The sequence below is a fragment of the Pipistrellus kuhlii genome, unplaced genomic scaffold (assembly GCF_014108245.1).
Source record: "Pipistrellus kuhlii isolate mPipKuh1 unplaced genomic scaffold, mPipKuh1.p scaffold_m20_p_2, whole genome shotgun sequence".
Taxonomy (NCBI): domain Eukaryota; kingdom Metazoa; phylum Chordata; class Mammalia; order Chiroptera; family Vespertilionidae; genus Pipistrellus; species Pipistrellus kuhlii.
Window position 1 is genome coordinate 5,664,545 of NW_023425515.1, and position 27,320 is coordinate 5,691,864.

Here is a 27,320-nt window from a genome sequence, read left to right on the forward strand (position 1 = left end):
AACTTCGGGAGACATTCTGAGGTGCGTGTGTGTCTCTGGGAGAGCTGGTAGGTGTCCCCACTGGTAGCCACGCTGGGAGGGATGGCGGGCCAGAGCGAGTCCTGGTGACTGTGAGATGTGGTTCCAAGTAAACACATCTATGTACATGGACACTGGTTTGCAGGTGGCCTGCATTGTCCTGAGATCAGTTCTCTGGGGCCTAAGTCCCCACACACCCAAGTGGGCGGGCCCTGAGGGAGCCCAGGTGTGCAATATGCAGATACACACGGCTGTGCATGGACATCCCCAGGTGTACACAGATGTACCGGGTGTCCATGGAGGACCTTGCTCCTCTCAGGTCTCCCTGGGGCAGCAGGCTTCCCAGGCCCGTGCCGGTGGCCTGCCCTGGGCTCACACTCAGCACCACCATGCTCTCCCCACAGGTGCTGCAGCCGGCCAGGCTCTGGGAGGTGTCTGACCCCAAGGGGCTGTGCACACTGCACGGAGAAGGCCTCACTGTGCCCTGGGAACAGATGCCACCCCTGCCCTGGTGGCCAAGGGGCTTGGGAGCAGCAGAGAGAGGCGGTTCTGGGAGCCTGGAGGCAGTTCTGGGTTTGAGCAGCACAGTGCACATGGAGGGTCTCAGAGGGAGCAGTTGGGCCAGCTGCTGAGGGTGTTCTTGCTGTGGAGGGTGAAGGGGTGCGCAGGGGTATCCCAGTCCAAAGGCACAGAGCCCTGATTGTGGGGTCAGTGACCAGAGGAGATTCCCCCCAACCCTCCAACCAATCCATGAAGTCTTGCTCGATCTCTAAGCACAATTGGGAAATGGTGCTGGGCCCTGGGCTCAGTGCTGCCTTCCCAGCAGGGTGAGAAGGGCAGCAGTGGCCTGTGTGGACACTCTGAGGACCAACCCATCAGTCTGGCCCACACCATTGGCCGTGACTTGAGCCAACCCTGTGTACACTCTCCACGGCTCCATGGTGCCCAAGATGCCCTGTTCAGCCAGCTCCAGCAGCCCCTCCTGGGCCAGGAGTGTTCCTGACCCTCCATGCCAAGCTGGCTCCAAGCTGCGGCCTTTCCACCGGACCCGCCTGTTAGGCTGCTGCTCAGCTGCCCCACTTGGCATGAGGACAGAGGGTCATGGGAGAAGCAGCAAGGGCATGGTGGTCCAGGTTATGTCCCTTTCTGAGCCTGGGACAGGCTGGTCCCCTTTCTTGGCCTCCGAATAGACCCCAGCAACCCCCCCCCTCCCACACACACACACCACCAGTTTGGAATCAGGAGCCCCTCACAGGTCATGTGGTTTATTTAATATTTCTGGTCTTACATTTTCACATGACTGGTTTTGAGAGCCCCAGGTGGCATGTCCTCCGGGCTGGTGTGTGAGCAGCCCAGGTGCCCTCCATCACCAGCAAGGCAGACTGGGGTTAACCCACCTCAGGAAGCGGAAGGACGACAGGGCCCAGGGCCCAGGGCCCAGAGGAGCCAGCTCCGAAAGACCTCAGCACCCCGGCTCCATCCAGCGGGGAAATGCCTGCCTGCCCCAGGACCAGCTTCTCCCACAGAAACAGGCTCAATAAGCATTTTCATACACGATAGTTAAAAAATAAAATAAAATAAAAGGAACACAGCATTGTTTAAAACGTGAGCACCAGGGCAAACTAGAAATGTCAGGGTAGCCACGAGCCAGGGGAACCCAGGCCCCCACCACCACCCGACAGGGCTCACGACACCCTGCAGGGGCTGGTGTCACTTGGGCTAAGCACAGGGGGCCACCTCCCCAGTCCCCAGAGACCAATGGGAGGCGCAGGGCAAGCTAAGACACCCCTGGCCGAGGCAGTGGCCCTCGAGGTGTGTGTCATAGGAGCCCCATTGGTCATTGGTACCGTAGCGTGAACAGCGGAATTCAAACAATGCCAAAACCCCAGCTTCCTGGTTCTGAGGACTGGCACCTGTCAGGGATGTACCATTCTGAGATGTCATGGTTTCAGGCTCACAGGGACCAGCAGCCTGGCAGAGATGTACCGTTCTGAGATGTGATGGTTTCAGGCTCACAGGGACCAGCACCCTGGCAGAGATGTACCGTTCTGAGATGTCAGGACTCAGGCTCAGTGAGGATGGAGGATGCAGAGAGAGCAGGTTAGGCCTTGGCTTCGCTCTGGTCCCTCGGGACTGGTGCTGCGGCCCACGCGCTGTCCTCCGGGGCCAGAGTTGTGGCTTCGGGCTGCAGGCTGCTGAGGGCCCCATCCTGTAGGCTCAGTACCTGAGTAGCTTTCTCCTCTGAGGGGCTCCTTAGCTCCTGGCCCAGGGGCAGCGGCCGGTGGTGGCTCCCCAGGAAGTGCCACAGGGTCCCCAGAACAGCTCCCAGGAAGTAGGCGACGGACAGCACCACAAAGTACCCGAAGTAGACGAGGAACTAGAACAGAGAAAGGTGCGAGTGGGGGTGGGGAACAGGGGCAGCCTGGGAGAGGGGGGGGGGGGCTTTGGAAAGGGAAGGGGAGGCAGACGAGTGGGTGGGGGACAGGAGAGGGACAGTCGAGAGGCTGCCCACATGGATGTGTATCCTCCCTCTCTTTCCCTCCTGCTCAGAGGCCACGGGAACACTGCAAGAGTGGGGTGGGCACTAGGGGTCAGAGGCCAGCCCCCAGCAGGTCCCACGGGGCACAAGGCCTGCCCATCCACACTCCTGCCGCCACACGGCACAGCCCCTGGGGGGGGGGGGGGGCTCCCACCACTTTCTCTCAGAACCCGGCACTTTTGCTGTCTCTGTGTGGCCTCTGTGATCTACCCCCCAGTGCTTTGCTTATCTTGTGTGACCACAAGTGTGCACTTCGCACCATGGGCAGAGTTCCCACTCTGCCGTGGACTCATGGACATCCGTGCATGCATGCGGTGGAGCCGGTCAAGGACAGGCAGCCCCACACACGGAGCCAGTGGCCGCCCTGGTGACGGGCAAAACGGGCCAGTAGTGACACGAAGAGATGCGCTCCCGGCCCACAAAAAAAGTCCCTCCTGATTCTCATGAGCACCCGGGGAACTGGAGGCCCGGATGTGGCGACTGTGGGCCAGACCAGGCTCAAGTTCCTCCCTGAGCCCTCGTGACACAGGCACCCTCAGCCCTTCTAGGAAACCTGCTCATTTAGAAAGCAGAGCAGCAAGGGAACCAGGGACCCGCGGAGGACTTTGCTCCAGGAAGATGGAGTCACATGGTTCCCGTATACGTACTTCCCCAGTATGACTGAAGCCCTGGAAGCCACACAGAGCAACATCAGAAAGAGACTAGGGCAGCTGAAACTGGTTTAGCTCAGTGGATAGAGCGTTGGCCTGAGGACTGGAAGGTCCCAGGTTCGATTCTGGTCAAGGGCATGTACCTTGGTTGTGGGCACATCCCCGGTAGGGGGTGTGCAGGAGGCAGCTGGTTGATGTTTCTCTCTCATCGATGTTTCTAGCTCTCTATTCCTCTCCCTTCCTCTCTGTGAAAAATCAATAAAATATATTTAAAAAAGAAAGAAAGAAAAGAAAAGAAAGAAAGTGACTAGGAATGGGGGGAGTGGGGGGAGTAAGCCCAGCTGGGACTCCAGAGCCCGAGGCACAGCATGGTGACGTATGATGAGTCTCGGGCTTTATTTCCTTTTTTTGCTGCAGGTATTTTGAAACTAAAGATGCCAGCAACTGAGAAACAGCAACATGTGTAGAGAAAAAGCCCCAACAAAGCTGCTCTCTCTACCAGAGGACCAGGAGAGGGACACCCAGAGGACAGGAGCTGACAGACGGAACAGCCTTGCTCCGGCTACAACCACCCTCGGCACCCAGGCTGTAAGGAGGCCCCTGCCCCGTGGCGGAGGGTGGAGCTCAAGGCCTCGTGGGGAGCTCACAGGGAAAGTCTGGATGTTCACTCCCACCCACGGGTGGTGCCGGCACCCAACTCCACCCCGGAGGACTCAGGACTTTCACCCCCTGCTCCCACCCGTCCACAGGGGCAGGGACACCCCGCCCCACAGTCAACCTTCTGAAAGTGAAAGACAAAAGAAAAGAATCTTGAATGCAGCCACTTAAAAAAATGGCACCTTAGGGGCAGAACAATTACAATGGCAGAATTTTTCATCATCAACTACGAAGGCCGCAAGGAAGGGGCACAGATTTCCCCGCTGGAAGGACCCTGTCAGCCCAGGAGCCTTCAGGAGTAAAAGGAATGGCCGAAGGAGATGCTCTGGGCCAGAAGGGGATGATTGAGACGGAACTTGGCACAACAGGAAGGAACAAGAACGCACAGTTAGCAAAACCACGGGTACAGATGTGGCCGCGCGGTTGGGGAAGAGGGAAGAACCCGGGGGTATGGACATGGAAGAGCAGCCTCAGCAACCAGAGGGGAGGGAAGCTTCTGTTCTTTGACCCTAATGGTCAGTGATCTGGTAGCGATATTGCAACAAAGACCTCAACCTGCCCATCCCTGGACACAGGGCTCATGCCCTCCAGACAGGCCCTCCCACCACTCACTGCTGGCACACCTCCGCCCTTCCCATGAGGAGCCCCTCAGCCATCCTGGGGGATGCCCAGGGCCAGGAAGACCTCCAGAAATGACCTGCATCCAGACTCAATGAAGAGGCCTCATGTTCCAAGTGGAGTCGGGTGACGTTACAGCTTCACCCTGAGCCCCAGGAGGCAAGACAGGCCGGCACAGCAGATGCCAGATCGTGGCTCCCTGGTGCCAGTCCTCTGATCCTTCCCTCCTTGCCTGGGTTCTCTCACTTCATACTCCTGCTCCGACTCAGTAAGTCTAGTGTACCCAGCTGGAGATGCCCGGCCCGCCCTGTGCATGCCCCCTGACCTCAGTAGATCTGTGGTCTGGGGCCCATGGAGGGGACCATGCTGCTGGCTGGATAAACACCAGGAGACCCTGGCCCAGACACCTCCCCCTCCCCACACGCCACTCCCTGCCCCCCTCTCCCCTCCCACCTGCCTTCCTCTCCCTGAGGAAGCGAACCCAATGCAGGGCTGACCTGGGAATGGACCTTGAGGCCCAGGCCCCGCTTGTCAGAAACGATGAGGGTGATGATGGTCTTGAGAACAGTGGCAAGGAACGTGTTGATTCCGAAGACCAGGGCACAGAGCTCCTTAGAAAGAGAAGACGCGATCTGAAAACTTAAAGGGAAAGCAGGTCAAGATCAGCCTCGGCTGGGAGGGACAAGAAGTGTCACAAATACAAAGGTGACACTGGCTGCCAGAAACAGCTCTGTGGTCTGATGACTGGCCATGCCTGCTAAGGCCACTGGAGACCAGCAAGCCCAGCCCAGCACCCAGGCCACCCACTGCATCCTCCTCTCAGCGACTCACAAAGTGAATGCAAAATAGTGCCAAATGCAAACTCGGGAAGACATTTAACCCTGGCACAGAGTAACTCATTCACTGCAGCATTCTCAGAAAATCATCCTCAGGAGAACAGGCAGAGCATCATGAGGAAAGTTCTAGAATTAAAGTCCTTAATGATAGTAGAGTCTTTAATGATTATAAAGTCATTAAGTGATTCAATAAGTTAGAGAAAGAGCAGTTAAACAAATAAGGAGAGAAGAAGGAATTAATATTCTCAGAGCTCCCTATCCTCTGCAAAGAAATTAACATTTGAACGTACTTCCAATTAAAATTCCCAAAGTGCCTTTAAAAATAAGGACTAAATAAGAAATAGTCTGAAGTTCTCACCCAGCCAGCATGGCTCAGTGGTTGAGTGTCCAGCTATAACCAGGAAGTCATGACTCTATTCCAGTCAAGAGCACATAGCCGTATTATGGGCGTAATTGCTAATGGGGGGTTTGCAGGAGGCAGCTGATCAATGATTCTCTGTCATCACTGATGTTTCTATCTCTCTCCCTTTCACTTCCTCTCTAAAGTCAATTTTAAAAAAAGAAATATTCTAGCCCAAACTGGTTTGGCTCAGTGGATAGAGCATCGGCCTGCAGACTGAAAGATCCTAGATTCGATTCCAGTCAAGGACATGTACCTTGGTTGCGGGCACATCCCTGGTAGGGGGTGTGCAGGAGGCAGCTGATTGATGTTTCTCTCTCATCGATGTTTCTAACTCTCTCTCCCTCTCCCTTCCTCTCTGTAAAAAAATCAATAAAATATATTTTAAAAATTATTTCTTAAAAAATAAAACAAAGAAATAAAGTTTTGAAGAATAAACAAATAAAATTACCCAACAAGCTTTTAAAGAGAATGACCAAAGCCAAGAGCTGTACTGAGGTCCAAGGATTAAGAAATACATGAAATGCCAGCATGACCAATCACATGACAAAGACTGCATACAAACTGAGACAAGGCCTTGTCAATCAAAGGTCTGAGAGGACAGATTAATTCTTAGGACAACGGAGCGAGGTGAGGTTCCACCAGCACAGCCAATGTCACGCCACCCACACGCCACACCCTCGGCATGAGTGTTTCACCTGGCACACCTACTCTGTAAGGAGGATGAAAGGCAAAGCGTAACATACCTACCACAAACGGTAGATGTAAGTGCGCTACAGACAAAGAGGGAACACAAGAAAACCCGGCAGAAAGAGAGCCCATGGGGTGAAGAGTCCACTGACACCAGGGAGGAGCCAGCCCTGCCGCTCGGAGAAAAGGCAAGCTGCCCGCTTGGCATCTGCCTTATTCTACCAAAGCACATGCCCTTTGACCTGGCCAGTTCCTTTCTAGGAACATCTGAGACCATCATCAGAATTGGGGGGGGGGGAAATGCAGGTCGAGAGGCTAGTGATCTCAGTGTGGCCCGTCATAGCAAAATACTGAAGGCGTCATCCCTGTCAGTTGGGGATTAGCCATGTGGCATGTCACCTGTCACCAAGGGGACCAATTCCACCTGCATTTTGACCAGGTAAATGGAAAGGTGTCTTCTGCCAGGTGTGCGGTCAGGGTGTCTGGCAACTTAGCCCTCAGGAGGACAGGAAGGACGCTAGGTCTGGCCCAGGCTCTGAGCCCAGGGCAGGGGCAGGCCGAAAGTGGGCAGGGCAGTGTGTGCTGGGCGCTTCTGGGAGATGGCACAGGGGAGTCAGGCCACCACTCCATGGAGTGGGAACTGCAGTGGATCAAGAGACAGAGGATACCATCCGAGCTGAAGACGAGGAGGGCAAAGATCTTCTAACATGGGTGTGAGTAGGAGGAGGACAGAAGGTGCCCCACTTTGGGGGTTGCAGGGGGACTATGGTGACAGACACACCCACCAGGTGCAGGAGGCACAGGGAGGCAGGCTTCTGTGTACCTGTGTGGCATGAGCACGTGTAGTGTGTGCCTGTGTGTTGTGAGCATGTGTGTTGTAAGCATGTGTGGAATGAGCAACATGAGGTATGTGCCTTTGGGGTATTAGTATATGTGGTGTGAGCACATGTGGTATGAGAGCACGTGTGGTGTGCCTGTATGGTGTGAGCATGTGTAGTGTGGGCATGTGTGGAATAAGCATGTGTAGTGTGAGCACACGTGGTGTGAGCATGTGTGGTGTATGCCTTTGTGGTGTGAGTACATATGGTGTGAGCACTATGGTGTGAATAAGCGGCTTGTGAAAGGTCAGTTCAAAGGAACACAGTGGGTCATAGGAGCAAGCAGAGTATGAGCACGGGAAGGTTCTGGAAGTACAGGGGAGCTTGTGGGCAGGTCTCAGGATGTCCCTGGGCAGATGCAGGAGGGTCCCTAGGGTTGTGAGGAACATGAGGCCATCAAGAGAGTCCTGGACAGAGGTAAGCTGAGACACCAGGTCACTCCTTGGCCAGGAGCTGCTGTTCCCCACAGCGGGAACAGAGAGGGTGAGGAACCCAAGATGGGACCGCAGCAGCTCCTGGGACTTAGGAAACGAGGCGGGAGGCTGGGAGGAAACACTTCACGAGGACCAGTCCCTGCGGACACCAAGTAGCCTTGATGGGAGGAGCAGAGAATACGCCACATGGGAGGGCTCCTTGCTAAGTCTCAGGGCCATGGCAGGCAGCTGGGGTGTGCGTGCTGTGGACAAGGGTACACTGCACCCCTGGCTAACGGTGTCCAGGGTTCACCGCTCCTCCCACCACCGAATTTGCTTTACGCTGCTCAGCCTCTCGTTCACCCCACACAGCCCAACTCACATGGCGATGGGCACCAGGAACTGGTAGAAGCCACGGAAGAGCACGTAGGACACGTAGCACACCCAGATGCTGCTCGTGCTGTACATGAGGAAGATCAGCGCGGCCTGCACCGCCGTCACGCCTCCGATGATCAGCTTCGCCCACAGGGCCCACCGGATCTTCACAAAGCCCGCCGTAAAGGAGGTGATGGCGCCTGGGGAGACAGGACAGTCACGGCCTGCCATCCTCCTAGGGCAGGCGGGGCGGGCGGGCAGAGCTGGCTGGGCGTACCGAGCAGAGTGGAGGCGGCGTCCACGCCACCGTTGTAGACCTTGGTGGTGTCTTTGGTGGGGTCGACCACGTTCCACAGGATGTGCACGTAGAAGACGATTAGGTAGTAGCCGGACGAGTTGAAGACCCACCAGAGGGACCAGAGGCGCAGCTGTGGCAGCCGCAGGCTGGCGCCTAACTCACGGAGCATGCGCACGAGGACCCAGTCCCTCCAGCCCGCCAGCAGAGTCCGGGGGAGCTTCCTGCCCATGGGCTGGCCAGGGCCAGGGCGCATCTTGTCCAGTTCCGAGGGCGAGGCCTCGCCGTGGGCAGGCTCACTGCGGTTGAAAAACATGCTGCGCTTGGGGCGCTTCAGGAACATGGCGAGGATCAGGCTGAAGGTGAGGAAGGCCAGCGAGATGTAGTTGAGCGTCTGGAAGGTCACCTCGCCCGCGGTGACGAGCAGCTGGCCCAGCACGGAGCTGGTGAAGACGCCCAGGAGCACGGAGGACCTCGAGTAGCCGGCCATGCGCTGGTACTGGGCGGGGCGCACGAGGGAGAAGATGTAGGAGGAGTAGGCTATGCGGGCAGCCATGGTGAGGCTGTAGAAGAACTCCATGAACTGCATGTGCAGCACGGAGTGGCCAAACAGCAGCAGCAGCCACACCGAGATGTAGCTCAGGCCCTGCAGGAGAAGCACCGGCTTGTAGCGCAGGTAGTCCGTCAGCAGGAAGGTGGGCACCAGCACTGCCAGGTAGGAGTAGGACAGCACCGGCGTGATCTCGTTGGTGACCTGTGGGACAGCAGGCGGGTGACCCCATGCAGCTCGTTACCATAGCCACCAATGCCCTTTGGTAGTCCCCTCACCAGAACCACACCATGAGCGGGACTGTCTGCTGAGACCAGCACAGGTAGCCCTCAGCCCCAAGAGGCCGGCAGGCTCCAAGGCCTCACTGGACAGAGGGAAACCAAGGGCCAGAGCAGAGCCCCGGTCAGCATGCAGGGCCCACTGCGAGGCTGGTTGCACCCTCTTGCTCCAGCTGGTTCACTCACAGCCCTGGCATGGGAACAGCCAGGAAACATGCCAAGGCAGAAATCGAGGAAACACTCGTCTAATAGCTATCAGATGGGCAGAAGGTCCACAGGGGCAAGAGGGAAACTGGACGCTGTGGCCTCGGGCAGAGGGAGCAGGTGTCGGTGTCCGGGATACGGCATCATGGTCCCTCGGGGTGACCCATTGAGAGCAGACACGCCGGGTTGAATCCCCTAGGGTGCGCCCTTGGTAAGACAGTCTCTGGCCCACGTGGGTAACTCTGCCCAGCCAGGCCCGGCAGGCAGGCTCACACGCACTTCCCAGACACAAGCCTGCCGTCTCTCTGATGACACCCAAGCTCGGGGGAATGGCTTCATTTCTGGAATCTTCTATATAATCAGCTAATGTGCAACCAGAGAGGGCAGGTGAACGGGACTTGTAAATTTTTGCTATAGGGATTTTTCCTGTTATCTTACTAGAGCTTTGTGTACATGATGATTCCTGTGATCGCAGCAGACGATGGCCCCTCTTTAAGATCGGACCGGTGTTCTAAGGAAGGAGAGAGCCCTCGGCTGCCCAGTAAGTGAGGGACGTGAGGGATGGTTACTCAGAGGAGTCCCTGCGGTTCTGGGGGGCACAGGAGACAACCCATAGGCCCCAGCCCCCCACCCAGCCTCACCTGGGAAGTGACCAGCTCCAGCAGTCAGCACTGGCCCTGGAATCAGACACAGTGACAGACTCTGAGTTTGTGTGGGCCAGTACGTGGCCATTTCCTTATCTCCAAGATGGCTCCTTGGAGGGGACAGGCCTCACTCGCACAGACACTTCACTGGACTTAAACAATTTGAGGGTATGCAAGGGGTTGGGGCCACACTCCATGCCAGGGAAAGGCAGGGACTTCCTGAAGAAATCAAAGGTCAGCAGGACCCAGGGAGATCCGGCTATGGTGACAGGGGGTGGGGGAGGCTGGTGGCCACATGGGAAGGGCAGAGGAGGCTGCGGGAATGGAGGTGAACAGCCCGGAACCAGTGCTGATCAGGACCAGCTCTGACCGGGACCAGCTCTGGGGCAGGTGCCAGGGTCCTCGGGTGGAGAGCAGGGTGGTGAGCAGAGCTTGGATGGGTACCCAGACCGTGTGCCTCATCAACCAACAGCCTCTGAGTTTCTTTGTTTTATTTTATGGAGAAGGAAAGCACTAGGGCTAGAGCCTGCCCTGCCCCCTCCTCCTCCCACCACCACTCCCCGCTGGGATAAGCTTACTTAGTCGGCTTTCAACAAGGTCCTTTGTCCGCCTGGCGACTGAAGGAAATTCCTTCAATAATCTCCTTAGGCAAATAGCTGCCGAGTCTCTCTGCTGGGAGCAGGTGCCAGGCAGGTGGGCCCACTCTCCCCACCTTGCACTCCTCCCTCAGACATCCGTGGCTGCCTCGGACCCCCTCTGCAGCCACTGTCACTCTTTAACTGGCCTGGTTCATAAGTGAGAGTCAGGCCCGTCCGTGCCCCCTAAGGGACTGGGAATGGCTGCCTAACCTCACAGCCCCCACTGCTTCCCCATCCAGGGGGCACCCCTGCCCACTATCCCCACGTCCACTTGCCTGCTCCTTCGTGAAGTTCTTAGGGCCCAGGAGGTAAGGGGTAATGAAGCTCTCTCCGGGACGCATCTGGGCCATGAAGCCGTAGAAGCAGAGGTAGAATACCAGCCACCGGCAGGACTGAAGCTCGCGGCCCGACCCAGGCTCCGGCTGGGGTTCCAGGGTCCCTGGCTTCTCCACCCTCTGGCTGGAGGATGCCATGCTGCCCAGGCTCCACACGGCCCTGGAGGGACTGAAGGTGATGCTGCCCCTGGAGGGAAGAGCAGAGAGTCAGGGCATCTCAGCAGCCCGCACACAACTCCCCTCCTCCCCAGAACTTGGCTGAAGGGCCGTCTCCCCTCTCTCGCTCAGTCAGGATCCCACATTTACACGGAGTTGGGGAGAGGGGCCCACAGGCCCCAGTCCCATGCTCTCAACCTAGATGGGGCTCTCAACAATCTAGATGCCACACCCACCCAGACCAGGCTACCACCACCTCCAGGGAGTCTCCAGGGCTTCCTGGTCCCATGTAGTATGAGAATAAACAAGTCATCTTTTCTGTCAAAGAACAGTTAAGACAGCCATTTTGAACCATGTGACTTGGCAGCCTCCATGTTGGCCACATGGCTTGCAGCTCCGGTGGGGGCTGCCATCTTGAAACAGCAAAGGCCAACCCCTCCCTTTGAATTAGCCAATAGCAGAAGACTGTGCGCCTGAGCTCCAATCAAGAGCAAAGGATGTGTGTAAGGAATTATAAATCTGAGCAGACTGCCTGCTTCGTGTGCACGCGCTTCCAGACCATGTGTGTGCGGCCTTCTACATAGAAGTAAATATGTTTGCCTTACTGCCTGGCTCCCCAGTGTTTTGTATTCTACCAGAACCCCTGACTTGGGGGACTCGCCTTATTTCTAACAGAGGTAACCACCAGCCTTATGGAGATATCTGAGGGCACACATCCTCCCCAGGAGGGGTATGTCTGGGGCATCCTGCTCTCTGGGGCATTACTGGCCTCTGGGGGACTCCATGCACAAGACTGGGCAGGTGGGGTTTGGAGGTAGAGCTTAGAGTAGGTGGGGAGGCAGAGGGAGAAGCAGGCAGTGAGGAGTGTACCAGGGGAAGGGAAGGGGCCACAGGGGACAGATGGAGCTCCAGACCACCATGAGCTGAGGGAGGGTGGCCTGGCTCAGAGGCGCTTTGGGTAGAGCCTCCGTTTGGTGCCAGGGTGATGGCACTGCACCAATGCCCACCACTGGCCCCTTATAGCGCAGATGGGCAGATGATCACGTCTAGGTATCCGAATACGAAGTTATCTGCTGTTCTGTTTTGTTTTCTGATGCCTTTGCTGTATGTTATGCGCTTTTCATTTTCCATTAACACCGATACAAACATCGCTGTTCAGTGAGAGTCAAACAGGGAGCTGCCAGGAAAACTGTGTCAGGGACAAAGGGTGCCCACGCCGAGCAGACACAGTAAGAATAAGGCAAGGCCCACCAGTTCCATGGCTCAGGAGGGGCAGGGACACCCTGGGTGCAGGGGTGTGGAGGGGGAGGAGAGGCTGAGAGATCTGGGGACAGCTCTGTGTCCCTTACTACACAACCTGTTCTGGGAGGGTGACTGCAGAAGGTCTGTCTTTGGTGAGAAATCTCCTCTGATCCCCCAGCAGTAGATGCAAAAAGTTTCCAAAATACAGGACCCGGTTCTCTGGAGAAGCCACCAGATTCTGGGCACTTCCGCCCTGCGCCTTGGCCAGCATGCTGCTCAGAGACCACCCAAGCACAAATTGTTCCTACATTCCTCCCTGGATGAGGCCCAGGAAAGCCAGGTGACAGCAGACACACACACACACACACACACACACACACACACACCCGAGGCCACCGAGGGCAGAGAGAGACCGCTCACCAGACCTCTGATTCCTCTGCACGGGATGAGAGCCTCAGCAAAGGGAGCGAGCGGCGGTCCCCTGAGTGAGCGGCCTTTGCCTTCTAAACCGCAGCGCTTGTGTCGGTAACTCAGGGGAAATGAGGTGGCGGGAGGGCAGTGGAACCCCTCAGGCTGGGCCTGGTGGGTTTATGGGGCCAAAAGGAAGGGCAGGGCATGGGCAAGGGGCAGCTTCCGGAATGACAGAGAATTTCTAAGGGAGGGGACGGTAGGGGCAACAGTGGCCTGGATGTTACAGGATCCTGGGATAGCCCCCACCATTTCAAGGGTCCAAATGAAACCATCAGCCAGGCCAAAACCAGTTTGGCTCAGTGGATAGAGCGTCGGCCTATGGACTCAAGAGTCTCGGGTCCGATTCCGGCCAAGGGTATGTACCTTGGTTGTGGGCATGTCCCCAGTAGGGGACGTGCAAGAGGCAGCTGATCGATGACTCTCTGTCATTGATGTTTCTAACTCTCTATCTCTCTCCTTTCCTCTCTGTAAAAAAATCAATAAAATATATTTTAAAAAAGAAAAAGAAAAGAAACCCTCAGCCAGGCAGGAAAGGGCAAACTTGGTCCCCTCTTCCAGCACCCAGAATGAGCACACAGGCCAAACAGGCCCCGGCTGCTCTCCCAGTCCAACAGCTGGGAGGGCCTTGGCCCGTTCAACAGAGGAGGCGGCCCCAGGCCAGAGGGGTTTCACTTCCTTCCCTCCACTGCATTTCCCCAGAGTTACAGGAATAAGCACTGCGGTTTAGAAGACAAAGGACTCTCACTCATCCGACCACCACTCTCACTTCCCTTTGCTGAGCAGTGTACTGCAGCCAGAGCGGCCCACCTCAGGGTACACGTACCACCAGGGACCCCATTCCACCCCTCAGTTCACTTTCCCACGCTTAGTGCACTGCTCCCTGGAGACCAGAACAACCATACACTCACCCACCTGAGCAGCAGGCATGGGGCAAACAGCCAAGAATTTAAACAGCCCTGCACGTGGCCCTCCTGTCATCTCCAGAAGCGATGGGGACTTCCCCACGTCCTGGGGCAATGGCACAGGCCCCAGACACCAGTTCCAACAACACTTGCTTTCATTTCTATAGCTTCAGAAACCGCAGACGGTGCTTCTTAAAACTACAGGAAGTGCTTGTCAGAAATGAGCTCGGCTCTGAACCCCGATCCAGGTGGCCACCTGAAGGTCTGGGCTGGCCAGGGCTGTGCACCTTAACATGCCTCACAGGCATGCCCGCGGGTGACCAAGTTAGCAAGCCCAAGAGACACTGCTTCAGACCTCCTGGCTGGTATGGACAAAAAACCACCCCCGGACAGCCAATATCCAGGCTTCAGGGTAAACACCGGGTCCTCCAGGCTCACAACACAGGTGAACCAGCCCCCAGGAGCCACCCCAGGTGATGGCCAGGGAGCCCTCAACCGGTGGACCTCACAGAGCAGCGGGAGGGGGTGTCTGCAGACACCCATGGTGTCTGCAGGAGGGCAGGAGGGATGGCGATCACAAGGGCCTCTCGTGGTAACAACCCAAACTACCTCCTCAGAGTCCTACAAATCCTGCCCCTTCCCTCCCAGCCCACCCCACCCTCAGGGCTGACCCATCAAGCCTTCCAGTTCCACCTCTGCAGTCTGGGGACACTGCCCAGGGCAGGGCTCAGCCTGCTGGGTCACATAATTACCACAAGCCCCCACCTTCCTGCAGAGAGTTACATAACAGGCCAGGCAAGAACAACTAAAGGTACCTACACCCCGGGGACACCCTGGGGCAGTTCGTGATTAGCTGTCTTTGAACTAAAGGATAGCCCGGGGACTGAGGTTTCCACCCCTGTGGAATGTGCCCCTCTCTCCTATGCATTCCCCACACCGTGTCCACACTGTTGTACACACTCTTGCCAAGTCTGGTGGAAAAGGTGGAGACGGGATGGCCGGGGAACCGCAGAGTGAGCCCCGGGCAGAACGGGGTCATGCTGAGGAGCTTGGCCTCATCCCAGGAGCGGTGGCCAAAAAAATCCAGGGTCTTATTTGAAGTCCGTTTTTAACGATGAAAGAAATGCAGAGCACCGCAGGGCCTCCATGGAAAAAATGTGGAGCACCGCGGGGCCAACGCATGCTAACAGAGCGGGTTTCCAGGCCAGGACACAGTGGGTGGCTTAGCTGTTCCTGGCGTCTCCGAGAGGAGAGGCCACCTGTGTGGGGACGGATGTTCAAAGGAAAGAACAGGCCCTGCTGGTGTGGCTCAGCAGTTGAGCGTCAACCTATGAACCAGGAGGTCAGGGTTTGATTCCCGGTCAGGGCACATGCCCAGGTTGCAAGCTCCATCCCCAGTGGGAGGCGAGCAGGAAGCAGCTGATCAATGATTCTCTCTAATCATTGATGTTTCTATCTCTCTCTCCATCTCTGAAATCAATAAACATATATATATATATATTTTTTTAAAGAAAAAAGCATGCCCTAGCCAGTATGGCTCAGTGGATAGAGCATCGGTCTATGGACTGAAGGGTACCGAGTTCAATTCCAGTCAATGGCATGTACCTTGGTTGCGGGCACATCCCCAGTAGGGGGGTTGTGCAGGAGGCAGCTGATCGACGTTTTCTCTCATTGATGTTCCTAACTCTCTATCCCTCTCCCTTCCTCTCTGTAAAAAAAAAAAAAAAATCAATAAAATATGTTAAAAAGAAAGAAAAGAAAAGAGTAGACTCAAAAGCCAGGCCCGAAGTCACCAAGGCTGGGCCCTGCTGTCCAGAGTGGGGCTCACCTGCCTGAGGTCTTATTCTGTCGGTTTACTAAGTCACGTGAGTGGAATCACCAACACCAGCAGGGATCCGCGTCCCTGGATAAAACTCAAAGTCCTCGGCCTAAAAAGCCCAGACTGCTCTCTTCCACACAGGCCGGGCCCAGCCTTGGGCTCCAGGAAGATGAGGGGAAGGGACACAGCACAGAAATGGGCACAGAAAGCAAGTGAGGTGCCCAAGCTCAGAGCCAGTGAGCCAGGCCTGGACCCCACGTGTCCTGACCCCACCCCAGCCCATTGCCATTTGAGGCCTCTTCAGGGGCAGCCAGAGAGGATCATGGGGCGGCCTCCCCAAGGACCTGTTATGTCTGACCTCAGAACACTTTGGACCCCTTTTGGACTCTTTCTGCACCTGCCCAGTGGCTCCCTCTGGCTTTGTCCTCCCAGCACCTAGAAAGGTGGGAAACCCAAACGCAAAACAAAAGCCAACACCACTGTAGAGGGCCAAATGGGAAGACGCCTGGACATTCTTTAGGTTGTGGCTGACTGGGCCTGGGATGGTGACAGTCATGTCAGTTGCACTCCGGCCCTGAGAGTGCGGAAATGTTCTTAGTTCCTGGCTGGTGTTTGTCCGGGAGGAAGGAGTGGGTGGGACCTGGGCTCCCCCAGTCTCCTTGTTTTCCTGTGAAACCCCCTTGTTGGATGGGAGTATAAACAGATGTACAGCTGGCTCAGGAAGTCTGCCTCTCCAGCACAGGAGGTCGGCGGCCCTCCCAGCTCCCAGCTTAAAAAATCTGTCTCTGTCTCTTCTCTCTCTGTTTCTATTATTTCTCAATCCCTGGCCACCTCCACTTAGAGCCGCTTCGTTCATCTCTCTTTCCGTGCGGGACACGGAAAAGGGAGATCCCCGCTACATCAGGCCCCCGCATTCTGGCGCCCGACGTGGGCCGAAAGGCAACAAGAGGTAAGGCAAGGGGTCGCTCCCGAGAATTGCGCGCGCCACAGATTTAAGGAACTGTAAGGTAGAGGGAGTGTATTGTTGTGAAATCGAATTAGCTGGGTGTAAAACATGGGTAATCCTTCTAAATGCTTTAAACTACACTCATAGCTCAAAGATGTGTTAAGTGTAGTCAGATTCTTGATTTCTTTCTTAAGGTTTGTTGATGAAACCTGGGAAAAGGTTAGAAAGCAGTTGCGTGACTAATACTCAGCAGACAGTGCCGAGAAAATTCCTATTTTAATTGGTGATGGTCTTGATTCAGCACAGGAGAGTTTAAGAATGTTTAAGTGGGGTGCAGCCATGGCCTTACAGCCTGGAGTGGAAGCGTGCGAATCTTTAAGAATACCATCTGCACCTCCTCCCCCTCCACGTGTAAACCACTGGTAACCAAGTAAAAAAAATTAAAGGAATTTCCTAGCAACTGCCAATAATTCTTTATCTTACAATCTTTCTCTTTCCTTAAAAATAAATAAAAATTGGAAAAGTAATAAAATAAAAAAAACGATACATGACGCCATTCCCCAAAAAAGCCACTTTAAGAGGCCTCATATTCGCCATCTCCTTTTTCTTTTTTCCCAGCTAATGACTTAAAGCTTTTACAAATTCACAAATGCATCAGGGATTTCTGTGCTCAAGTAAAGGGGAAAGGCCAGTTTACAAAACAAGTGCGCATAGTTTTTGAGCTGGGCTCAACTCTTTGCTGAGTAGAGAAAACCCCACTGTTTTTAGCCTTATAGGTGTCGGAGATGAATACAGGCTAGTTTCCCAAGGCATTTAAAGCAGCACTTGAGATTTCTGCCCAGAGGCAAATAAACACCAGAAAGTAGTTAGCAAGTTTACACATAAATGGGTGAGAGTTTATCTCTTCACTTCCCCAGCAGGAAAATTGTGACAGTTTTGAAATTTAGAGAATGGGCCAGGCCTATGGCTGAAATGTATCGAATTGTTATACGTATGCCTTGCACGAAGTCTAGAGAATTGAAGTTAGTCTATTAATTAAATATGCCTTATATTTTATTTGAAATGTCTTTAAAAATGTAAATGTGCCGAAGCAGGTTTGGCTCAGTGGATCGAGTTCGATTCCGGTCAGGGGCATGTACCTTGGTTGCTGGCACATCTCCAGTAGGGGGTGTGCAAGAGGCAGCTGATCGATGACTCTCTCTCATCGATGTTTCTAGCTCTCTATCTCTCTCCCTTCCTCTCTGTACAAAATCAATAAAATATATTTTAAAAAATGTAAACATATTATTGATTTAAGAAATGCTAAGTATTTGATTTGCTACCTGAAAAATTTAAAGATCTGAAAGTTTAAAGTTAAGTAAAGTTTAAATTTGCCTAGGTTATAAATATAAAGTAAATTTTATTATAGAATTTTGGTTTGTATGCTTAGAGAATGTGGTTTCTTGTTCAAATTAAAATCTTAGTTTATATTTGGAATTTAAAATATATAATAAAGAATGAGACTCCACTGCTGAAAGCGCCTCTGGTGTGGAGAAATTCAAAGGTGGCAGGAAAAGGCAAGGCTGTCTGCTCTCCTGCAAAGAGATTACTTAAAGTTTTCTTTAAAAATTATAAAAGAACTCGCAGGGAAATGCTGATCTTGGCCAAATTGGGTGCTAGTTATTACTTCACAAAGCAAAAAAGAAAGAAAAAATTTGAGATCTGTCTTTATTTATTTATTTATTTATTTATTATTTTTATTTTTTTAATATATATTTTATTGATTTTTATACAGAGAGGAAGGGAGAGAGTTAGAGAGTTAGAAACATTGATGAGAGAGAGTCATTGATCAGCTGCCTCCTGCACACCCCCTACTGGGGATATGTCCGCAACCAAGGTACATGCCCTTGACCGGAATCGAACCCGGGACCCTTCAGTCCCCAAGCTGACGCTCTATCCATTGAGCCAAACTGGTCTCGGCTGTCTTTATTTATTAAGCATGAAAAAAATGTGTGGCCAGATCTGTTGCAGAAACTTCCCCTGAAGTAAGCAAGAGACACATGGCAATCCAATAGGAAGACCACTCGCTCAGTAAGCTAAGGAATGTGGTAATTCATATCTGAATGGCTACAAACTTCTTCCAAACTCCTGTGGCAAAAAAAAAAAAAAAAGATTTTATTTTTGGAAGTTTGCTTATTTATATAAATAAAAAAGTAAAGTTTAAATTTGCCTCAAAAAATCTAGAGGACAGAATTGAAGCTCTTAATTATGTCTTGTACTTTTCTTAGAAATGTAAAGTGTTATTAATCTAGGACATGCAAAATATATTTGACTTGCCAGCTTTAAAAGTTCAAAGTGCAAATTAAATGGGGAGAAATTATATAGTTAAAATGTGTTTTCTCTTTAATTAGGAATTCTACTTTAATTAGGAATTCAAAATATGTTACTTGTTTGGTCTGATTTAAAAGAAAGAGGATTAATTCATTGATCCAAATTAAATGTAATTGATATTCTCTAAGATAATTTAGGTATATAATCTTTAAATCATATATATAAATATATTACATATTATATATTTGATCTTTCCAAGAGCATTTCAAGGTTTTTTGAGAGTAACTTTTGCATGTCTCACGGGCCCCGAAATGTTCAAAAGTCTGTTCTCTCTTAAAATAAATATTTTTTTAATTAAACAAATTGATACTTGAAATCACATGGAAAGCTTTATCAAATAAAAATTATATACTATATCTTAAATGTTAGGAAAGTTTTAGCCCGTAAGAAAAGCAAAAACAATATATTTCTTAAATATAGCCAAAATTTTCAACAGCAGTAGAATTTCAAGACAGACAAAAAGGCCTCATGCAGCCTGCATTTTTTAATTAGCTGTAGGTGGGATACTTTATGCTTTTGGATCAGACCAATAAAGTATCAAACCTATAAGTTTTACTGAATAAGTTTCTTTGCCTTTTTTTAAAATTAAAAATATCTACTTAAGTTACTTTATAAATTAGCTTTTACAATATAATCAATGTCATATAAATTAAGTTACATGAGAAGCCAATGTTTTATAAATAATTGAATCCTAACTTTATGTGGCTGTCTGCATTTTTAATTAAGCTAGAGGCAGGGCAACATTTGTGGCTTGTGAATTCAGAAGTAAATTTGCTTTATTTTTAAAATGAAGATACCTACTTTAATTACTTAAATAAATTAGATTATCAAATTATAATCAAGGTTTTCAGCTAAATGAAAAGCCAATAATTTTATAAACAATTCTAATAAAGACCAGAAACAGCTAGTGATTGCTTTATCAAATAAAAATTAATATATGTTACATATATACATATATTATAAATTTTATGAAGGGCAAAACGAAGTAACTAAATATTTCTTCCAGTTTGAAATTGAATTATGGATTAAAGCAAAGAATATCCTTACATGATATTATTCTACAATGTCATTATAGTTTTTGATATTTTATAACAGCATATTGTACATTTATCCCACACAAACTTACAAACTAATTTTTTGAATGTTTGGAAGCAATTTAAAAAGCACATGAAAGGATTTAATCCCTTCCACTGTGTTGAAGGCCCCTTGGGAAGGCACTTGAGCATTCTATATTGGCTCTTCTTGCTCTTTTTGCCAAAGAGGGACCCACTTCTCACAATCCAGTTACCCACAGCTGTTGCCTGAGCTCTCTGTTTATGCTGAGGTTGAAGCCTCATGGTGGCTGGTACCATGGATCTGTCTCTTGTACAATGGCGTGAGCTGGGCCCTCCCTGGAGAAGAAACCTGGGTTCTCCAAGATATGTGATCAATGCCGGGGCCCCGCCAGCAGGTGAGGGGATCCCAAGGCAGGTACTGGGCATGGAGGCCATAGGGGCATAAACTACCAAGGAGACAGAACTAAACTTCACATCACCCTGCTTGGCCCCAGAGGATGGCTGGGTAGCCAAAGACGGGTAAGATTCCTCAGGGGAGGAACAACCTAAGACAGGCACAGTTGCAAAGGGGCCATCAGGAGAGAACTTGGGGGTCAACAGAGGTGGGGCACAGATCCTCACCCCCCCCAACATTGCAGGGGCTTGAACCTTCGCCACTTCTGAGGGAGGTCTCCTGCCCCATGGCTGCTTCGTGCTCCCCATGCCCAGCTCAGATCGGGGCCCAGGCATTAGAAACGTGGCTGATATATTTAAGTCCAGTCTAATACCAGGAATGCTTAGAACTTTCTCAAGGATGCAAATAATCCTTTCCATTAATATTTACAGGGTAAACTTAAGATCATTGTTAGAGTATTAAATTTGACAGTAAAATAGTCAAGTTTTCAGATTAATTTAAATTGGCTAAATGAAATAAGTGAATATTCAAGAAAAACTAATTGTACAAAAAGCTGTTCCTAATGTATTAACCAAAATTTCTATTGGTAGTTCATTTCATGGTAAAATTGCTTAACATGTAATGAAACTAAAAGCAGTCATATTTTTGTGCAAAAAATTAAAAATTTGAAAACTGCATTATAAAAAAATTTCCAAAAGCCTCCTAATAATTAAATAAGAAAGGGGGGGGGGGTAATTGGAAAAATATTATGTAAGGAAACATATCCAGAAAATGTTTTCTTTAAAAACTAATTTTCATTTGTAATGCTAACAGCAGGACGAAAAACACACATGATGTCAGCATAAGCCAAAGGAAAATCGTTTGGGCAAAAATCAAAAGGATCCCAAGTCTAATTTATAGAAAAGATTTCTTTATTAACCTTTGGTTGAGAATATGTTTATATTTCCAGAAAAACTCCAAGACTGTATGGATTCCTACAACAACGGATCCCGGAGAGGACCTGATAGGGCTGTTCCAGCCACAGAATAAGTAGGAGCTCACAAGAATAGAGGAGAAATAGTCCAGAAATATAGTGAAGATGCCTTGCCATGATAGCAGTCAGCACCTGTGCATTGCTGCAGGTTGCTCAGGACCAAGGGCAAAGAAGGTCGGTGTGCACACCTGCTACATAGAAGTCAATATTTGATGTTTTGTGTTCTACCGTGTTTCCCCGAAAATAAGACATCCTCCGAAAATAAGACCTACTTACAGGCTTCCTTCTGAGTGAAATATAAGTCATCCCCCTGAAAATAAGGCCCCCTAGGCTAAACATGAAAGATTTGGTCCACTGATTCTGAAAGAAATGGAGTCACAAGAAATTCACCAGGAAATTCAGGAATTGGATTGTTATGATGATGTTCCAGAAGATGATGACATGACTGTCATTGAATAAATGAGTAAATTCTTGATACTGTACAATTCACAGTTTGTCTGGTTTGTGTTGACAACTACCGTACTGTATACAGGTAATAAATTTTCTTTATTTTCATTTAACAATTAATGTGTACCGTATTCTTCTTCATGGAAAAATTCCCTGAAAATAAGACCTAGCACATCTTTGGGAGCAAAGATTACGAAACAGGGTACCAGGACCCCTGACTTAAGGGGCTTACCTTATTTCCAGCACAGGGTATTAACTGCCACATTAAAAGAGATGCTATAGCTCAGGCATTAACCATTTCTACAGATGGATCCAGTTCTAGAAAGGCTGGATCTACTGCAGGAAGAGTCAAAGGTCCTTCAAACCTCTTATATTTCAGTAGAAATACAAGCTCTTATTTATACCTTAACAGATTTTACTACAGAGCCCATCAACCTACAGTAACAGTGCTTTTGTGGTAAGTATAAGCAAAAATTATTGAAACAGCAACTATAGGGCACTATATAAAAACTCAGAGGATATTTTCATATAATTTTCAGCCTTTAAAATGTTAGAGAAGGACACATTCCCTCTAAGAACAGGAACAAGACAGGGATGCCCACTTTCGCCACTCCTGTTTGACATAGTACTGGAAGTACTAGCCATTGCAATTAGACAAGAGGAGGAAATAAAAGGCATCCAAATTGGAAAAGAAGAAGTAAAGTTATCCTTATTTGCAGATGACATGATATTGTACATAAAGAACCCAAAAGACTCCATTAAGAAACTGATTGACTTAATAAATGAATTTGGCAATGTAGCAGGATACAAAATTAACGCCAAGAAATCCATGGCATTTCTATACACCAACAGTGAAACTACAGAAACAGAGACTAAAAAAGCAATTCCATTTACCATCGCACCAAAAAAATTAAGATACCTAGGAATAAATTTAACTAAGGAAGTAAAGGATCTATATGCAGAAAATTACACGACATTGAAAACAGAGATAGAGGATGATGTAAGGAGATGGAAGAACATACCATGTTCATGGATTGGTAGAATCAACATCATCAAAATGTCCATACTTCCTAAAGCAATCTATAGGTTCAATGCACTCCCCATTAAAATACCAAGGGCATATTTCACTGACCTAGAAAGAACTCTCCAACAGTTCATTTGGAACAATAAAAGACCCCGAATAGCCACAGCAATCCTGAGAAAGAAGGGTAAAGTAGGAGGGATCTCAATACCGGACTTCAAACTGTATTAAAATGTTAGAGAAGGACAATGTCCATGTTTTATTGGGAGCAATGTCCTCAGTGTGTTATCCACCTCTCTGTGCCAACTTTAGGGGTAAATCCCCAAGGACTTAAGCCTAATCAAATCTGGTAAAATGTATGTCACTCAATGGTGGAAAGAGCCAATCATACTCTTAAAATAATTTACTTTTTTATTATTTTTTTAAAAATATATTTTATTGATATTTTTTACAGAGAGGAGGGAGAGAGATAGAGAGCTAGAAACGTCTATGAGACGTTTGAGAGAGAAACATCAACCAGTTGCCTCTTGCACACCCCCCACCAGAGATGTGCCCAAAACCAATGTACATGGCCTTGACTGGAATTTAACCTGGGACCTTTCAGTGCGCAGTCCGACACTCTACCACTGAGCCAAACTGGTTTTGGCGTAAAATAATTTATTTAAAAAGGGGGGGGGGGGGAGGAGAGACAGATGTTATGTCACCTCAAGAGAGGCTCTGTCATGCTTTTTATACCTTAAGATTTGAAATTTTATGCAGAGGATCGTACAGCAGGCGAAAGGCATCAGGCCTCCTGTACAGTAGCCTCCACCGAGTCACTAGGTGGAAGGAAGCATAAGCCAGACAAGAGTTTTATCAGCTTCAGTGATAAGGTGGGGAAGAGGTTGTATTTTATATCGTTCCAGAAGGAGCAATGCAGCCAATTCGGGTGCTGGAGCATTACGTCCGTCGCCTCAATGGACTCAGAGAAGTTCCTGTGTCCCTTCACCCAAAAGGACTGAGATTTGCCCGTTGACAGCAAAGCGGAAGGAGAAGAAAACTGAAAGCTACACAAGGGACTGTGGTGCCAACATGGAGTCATGTGAAGAAGGTAAAGACTAAAGTGGAAGCTACTTCTTCAACCATGTTCCTGCTCATGCTAGCATCTGTTAGCTTCCAGTCTTCTGCAAAGTCTTGCGCACCCAAGTCCAAGGACTCTGAGTAAATATACACCAGCAGCAAAAGAGACTTTCTTTCATTTGGTAGCTAAAAATCTTAATATGTCCATAGTTCTGATTTCTCATATTGTTGTTTTGCATTGGCATTGTTTGCAACTGTTTTAATTTAGAGTTTTATTCTTAATGTTTAAATTTTAAAAAAGAAAGGGTGAGATGTAGAGGGCCAAATGGGAAGACACCTGGACATTCTTTGGATTGTTGTTGACTGGGCCCGGGATAGTGGTGGAGTCACGTCAGTTGTACTCCCGCTGCAACGGAAGGTCACAGGTTTGATGCCAAGTTGGGGCATGTACCAGAGGCAACCAATCAATGTCCCAGTCTCTCCTCCCCACTCCCTCCCTCTCTAGAAAATCAATAAAAAATAAAAGAGTAAACCAGCTACTACTCTCCCAGGTTACCCAGGGAGGTTTCTTACATTTTAAAATACCTGCTGATAAAAGAAGAAGAAAAAAGAAAAGAAAGAAAATCTTTGCAACCTCCCAGGTTACATGACAAAGTTCTGTGTCCCAAGGAATAAAATTAAATCCACTATCACCCAACTCACAAGTTTAAAACACCCTGGAGGTGTTGGTCACCTTTGACCAGCACAGATAACTAATACTTGGGGTTATTAAATCCACCCAGGCACCCTCTGAAAAAGAGCAATTTTACCAGTGCCAAGCCAAGAGGACAAATGGCGGAGGGATGCAGTCCAGCTGAGGCAGCTGGGGCCTGGGTACAGGGCTCCCAGTCCTCCAGCGGGAGGCAGTTCTGCTGGGCCAGAGGTTCCTGGTGCTGCAGATTCAGTCTGGGCTGCCAGGGGCCCTCCATCGCCTTCGGGGGCAAGGGGCGCCTGGTCACCTCGTGGCAGAGTGCTCAGATCTCAGCTCTATGAACTTTATTCCTCCTGCACTTTGGGCAGCGTGGAAATGAGCCTCGTCTGGATGCATTCCGGGTTTCTGAGCTGGCTCAGATTCTAACCTGTGCCCTGAATGGAGCTCACTTGCCTTAAGTCTTATTCAACTTGGGCGTCCTACTATATGACCACACAGTCATACAGTAGGCCTCTCTGCTGGTTCTCCAGTGCGCTAGTTAAGTATACAATTTACCTATATGTTCCCAAAAATTCTGGTTTAGCACTTCTTAGTTGGGATTCAGGAATCTGTAGTTTAACAACTCCACCAGGTGATTCCCATCATGAGAGAAGTTTGGGAAACACTGCTCCAGGGGAAGTAAACAGGACCCTTGGGGACAGTCTCTGGTTCAGGGGTTGGGCGGGCCCCTCGGGAGAGGGCTGCAGGCACGCCGCGCAGGCTCTGGGTGGAGCTCCAGCGCGCGCCCAGAGGGCTCCGCAGCCACAGCGCGGGCGGCGAGGTGCCAGCGCGCGCCATGTCCCCGTGACCCTCCGCCAGTGCCAGGGAGGCACCCTGAGGCCGCGGGGCCAGGGGAGGAAGGTCAGGGCAGCGCTCACAGCACCGACAAGCCGGACCCGGTGGGGAGCCGATCTGAGGTCAGCCCGCCGCATGGCAGAGCGCGCCCGCCGGGACCACGGAACAGAAACGCTGCGTTGGCAGCGGCGGGGGATGGGCTAACACGTGGACAGTGGCAGAGGTGGGTGCTGCGCGTGGAGCCCAGCCTCAGCTGGCGGGAACGGGCCTGAATCCCTGCGCGCCTAGCTGCCTGCACGCGGGACCCGGCCTGCGCCCCCTGCATGCACCCCTGAGATGCCGCCTGCCCCTCCCGCCTGCCGCCTCCCGCCACATGCATTTACTTCCAGGCTCCCCGGGCAGCCGCAGCCCGGCCTGCATGCACCCCCGAGAACCAGAGCCGGTGCTCCTGCTGGTACCCTGCGCCCCAGGCCCGCGCACCCCTCTGCATTCATCCCTAAGGCTCGGAACCCGCGCCCCGCTGCATGCACGTGGAGACCGGAACCCGCGCCCCCGGCCAGTCCCCGGCTCGCATCCCTCCATCCCCGGCCCTGCAGGTGGATTACCTGAGAGGTGCGCCCGCTCCCAGGCAGGTACCGGCTGCTGCACGCCACCATCAGCGCCCAAAACTCCCCACGGCCGTGAGCGCGGGCGCTGCCGGGAAGAAGCGTGGCCCCTTGGCCCCGCCCTAGCCCAGGAGGGTGTCCTTCTGCAGCTCCGGAGGTGAATACACACACACACACACACACACACACACACGTGCGCGCGGTTCCGTCTCGGGTCTTAGTTCCCCCCGCCACCTCTCCAGGCTCCGGGAGGTGAATCCAGGCCACACACACACACACACGCGTGCGGTTCGGTCTCGGGTCTTAGTCCTGTGTGTCTTCTGCCCCCCCCCCCCCCCCCGTCACCTCCCCCGTTCGCGCATTTCCCTGGCGGAGCAGGTCTGGGCGCTGAATGCGGAGCGCCCGCCCAGCCCTGGGCGCCCTTCGGGGACCCCGGCTGCAGCCCCCTGCCCGCTGACACCACCACCCCCAGAGTCTGCTGGGTCACCCGCACCACTCCCCCCACCCCGGCTGCAGCCCCCTCCCCGCTGACACTCCCTCCCCCACCCCCCACCCCCGGAGTCTGCTGGGTCACCCGCACCACTCCCCCCACCCCGGCTGCAGCCCCCTCCAGAGTTCCTACAGGACCCCCCTCCCCCCACCTCGCCCGCACCCCCTCCAGCCGCAGCCCTGACCGCACCATCCCTCCCGGAGTCCCCTCCCCGCTGACCACCTCACCCTGAGACCACTCCCCCCACCCCGGCTGCAGCCCCCTCCAGAGTTCCTACAGGACCCCCCTCCCCCCACCTCGCCCGCACCCCCTCCAGCCGCAGCCCTGACCGCACCACCCCTCCCGGAGTCCCCTCCCGGAGTCCCCTCCCGAGCCCCCTCGCGCCTACCCACACAGCGCCCGGGTCCCGAGTGGAAGACGTCCCGGTCCGAAGCTGCCTCCTACCCACGGGGAGGGAGGCCGCCCAGCGCCCAGACCTCACCCCAGCTGCGACCGCCCCTTGGATGAGTGCCGGCCCCCGCCTGCCATCCTAAGCAAGTTCATGTCCTCTTTTCTTTTTGGCTCATTTTTAAAACGTCCCCTTCCTGACTTAACCCCCCAAACTAAAGCCAGAGACACGGGTCATCGGGCCAGGCAGGACAGGACTGTTGGGGGTGTGACGATTTCTCTCTCCTCCCCCAGAGGCAGCCTGTGCCGGTCACAAGCACAGCCTGACCCACATTTGGCCTGGTGGCTGCCTCAGGACTTCAGCCAGGCACAGATACCTGCTCTGGGGGTCACAGACAGCAACACCCCCCAACCCCCCAACTCAACTGGTGCCTCCCAGA

General features: G+C 51.7%; 1 protein-coding gene across 5 annotated transcripts; it reads right to left on the bottom strand.

The window, feature by feature from the left end:
• Positions 1-1,270: 1,270 nt before the first annotated feature.
• SLC19A1 (solute carrier family 19 member 1) lies at positions 1,271-26,956 on the bottom strand. 5 transcript variants are annotated; one of them, XM_045585303.1, is made up of 7 exons: positions 26,882-26,956; positions 10,959-11,205; positions 8,352-9,123; positions 8,082-8,274; positions 4,980-5,093; positions 4,936-4,939; positions 1,271-2,395 (listed from the first exon to the last, which is right to left on the bottom strand). In XM_045585303.1, exons 2-7 carry the CDS (start codon positions 11,154-11,156, stop codon positions 2,120-2,122), a joined length of 1,557 nt encoding a protein of 518 aa, XP_045441259.1. In that variant the 5' UTR covers positions 11,157-11,205; positions 26,882-26,956; the 3' UTR covers positions 1,271-2,119. The 5 variants fall into 5 exon arrangements, with proteins under 5 accessions (XP_045441259.1, XP_045441258.1, XP_036299978.1 ...); XM_045585302.1 differs by having other exon boundaries at positions 4,980-5,121; XM_036444085.2 differs by lacking the exon at positions 4,936-4,939 and having other exon boundaries at positions 4,980-5,121.
• Positions 26,957-27,320: the final 364 nt, after the last annotated feature.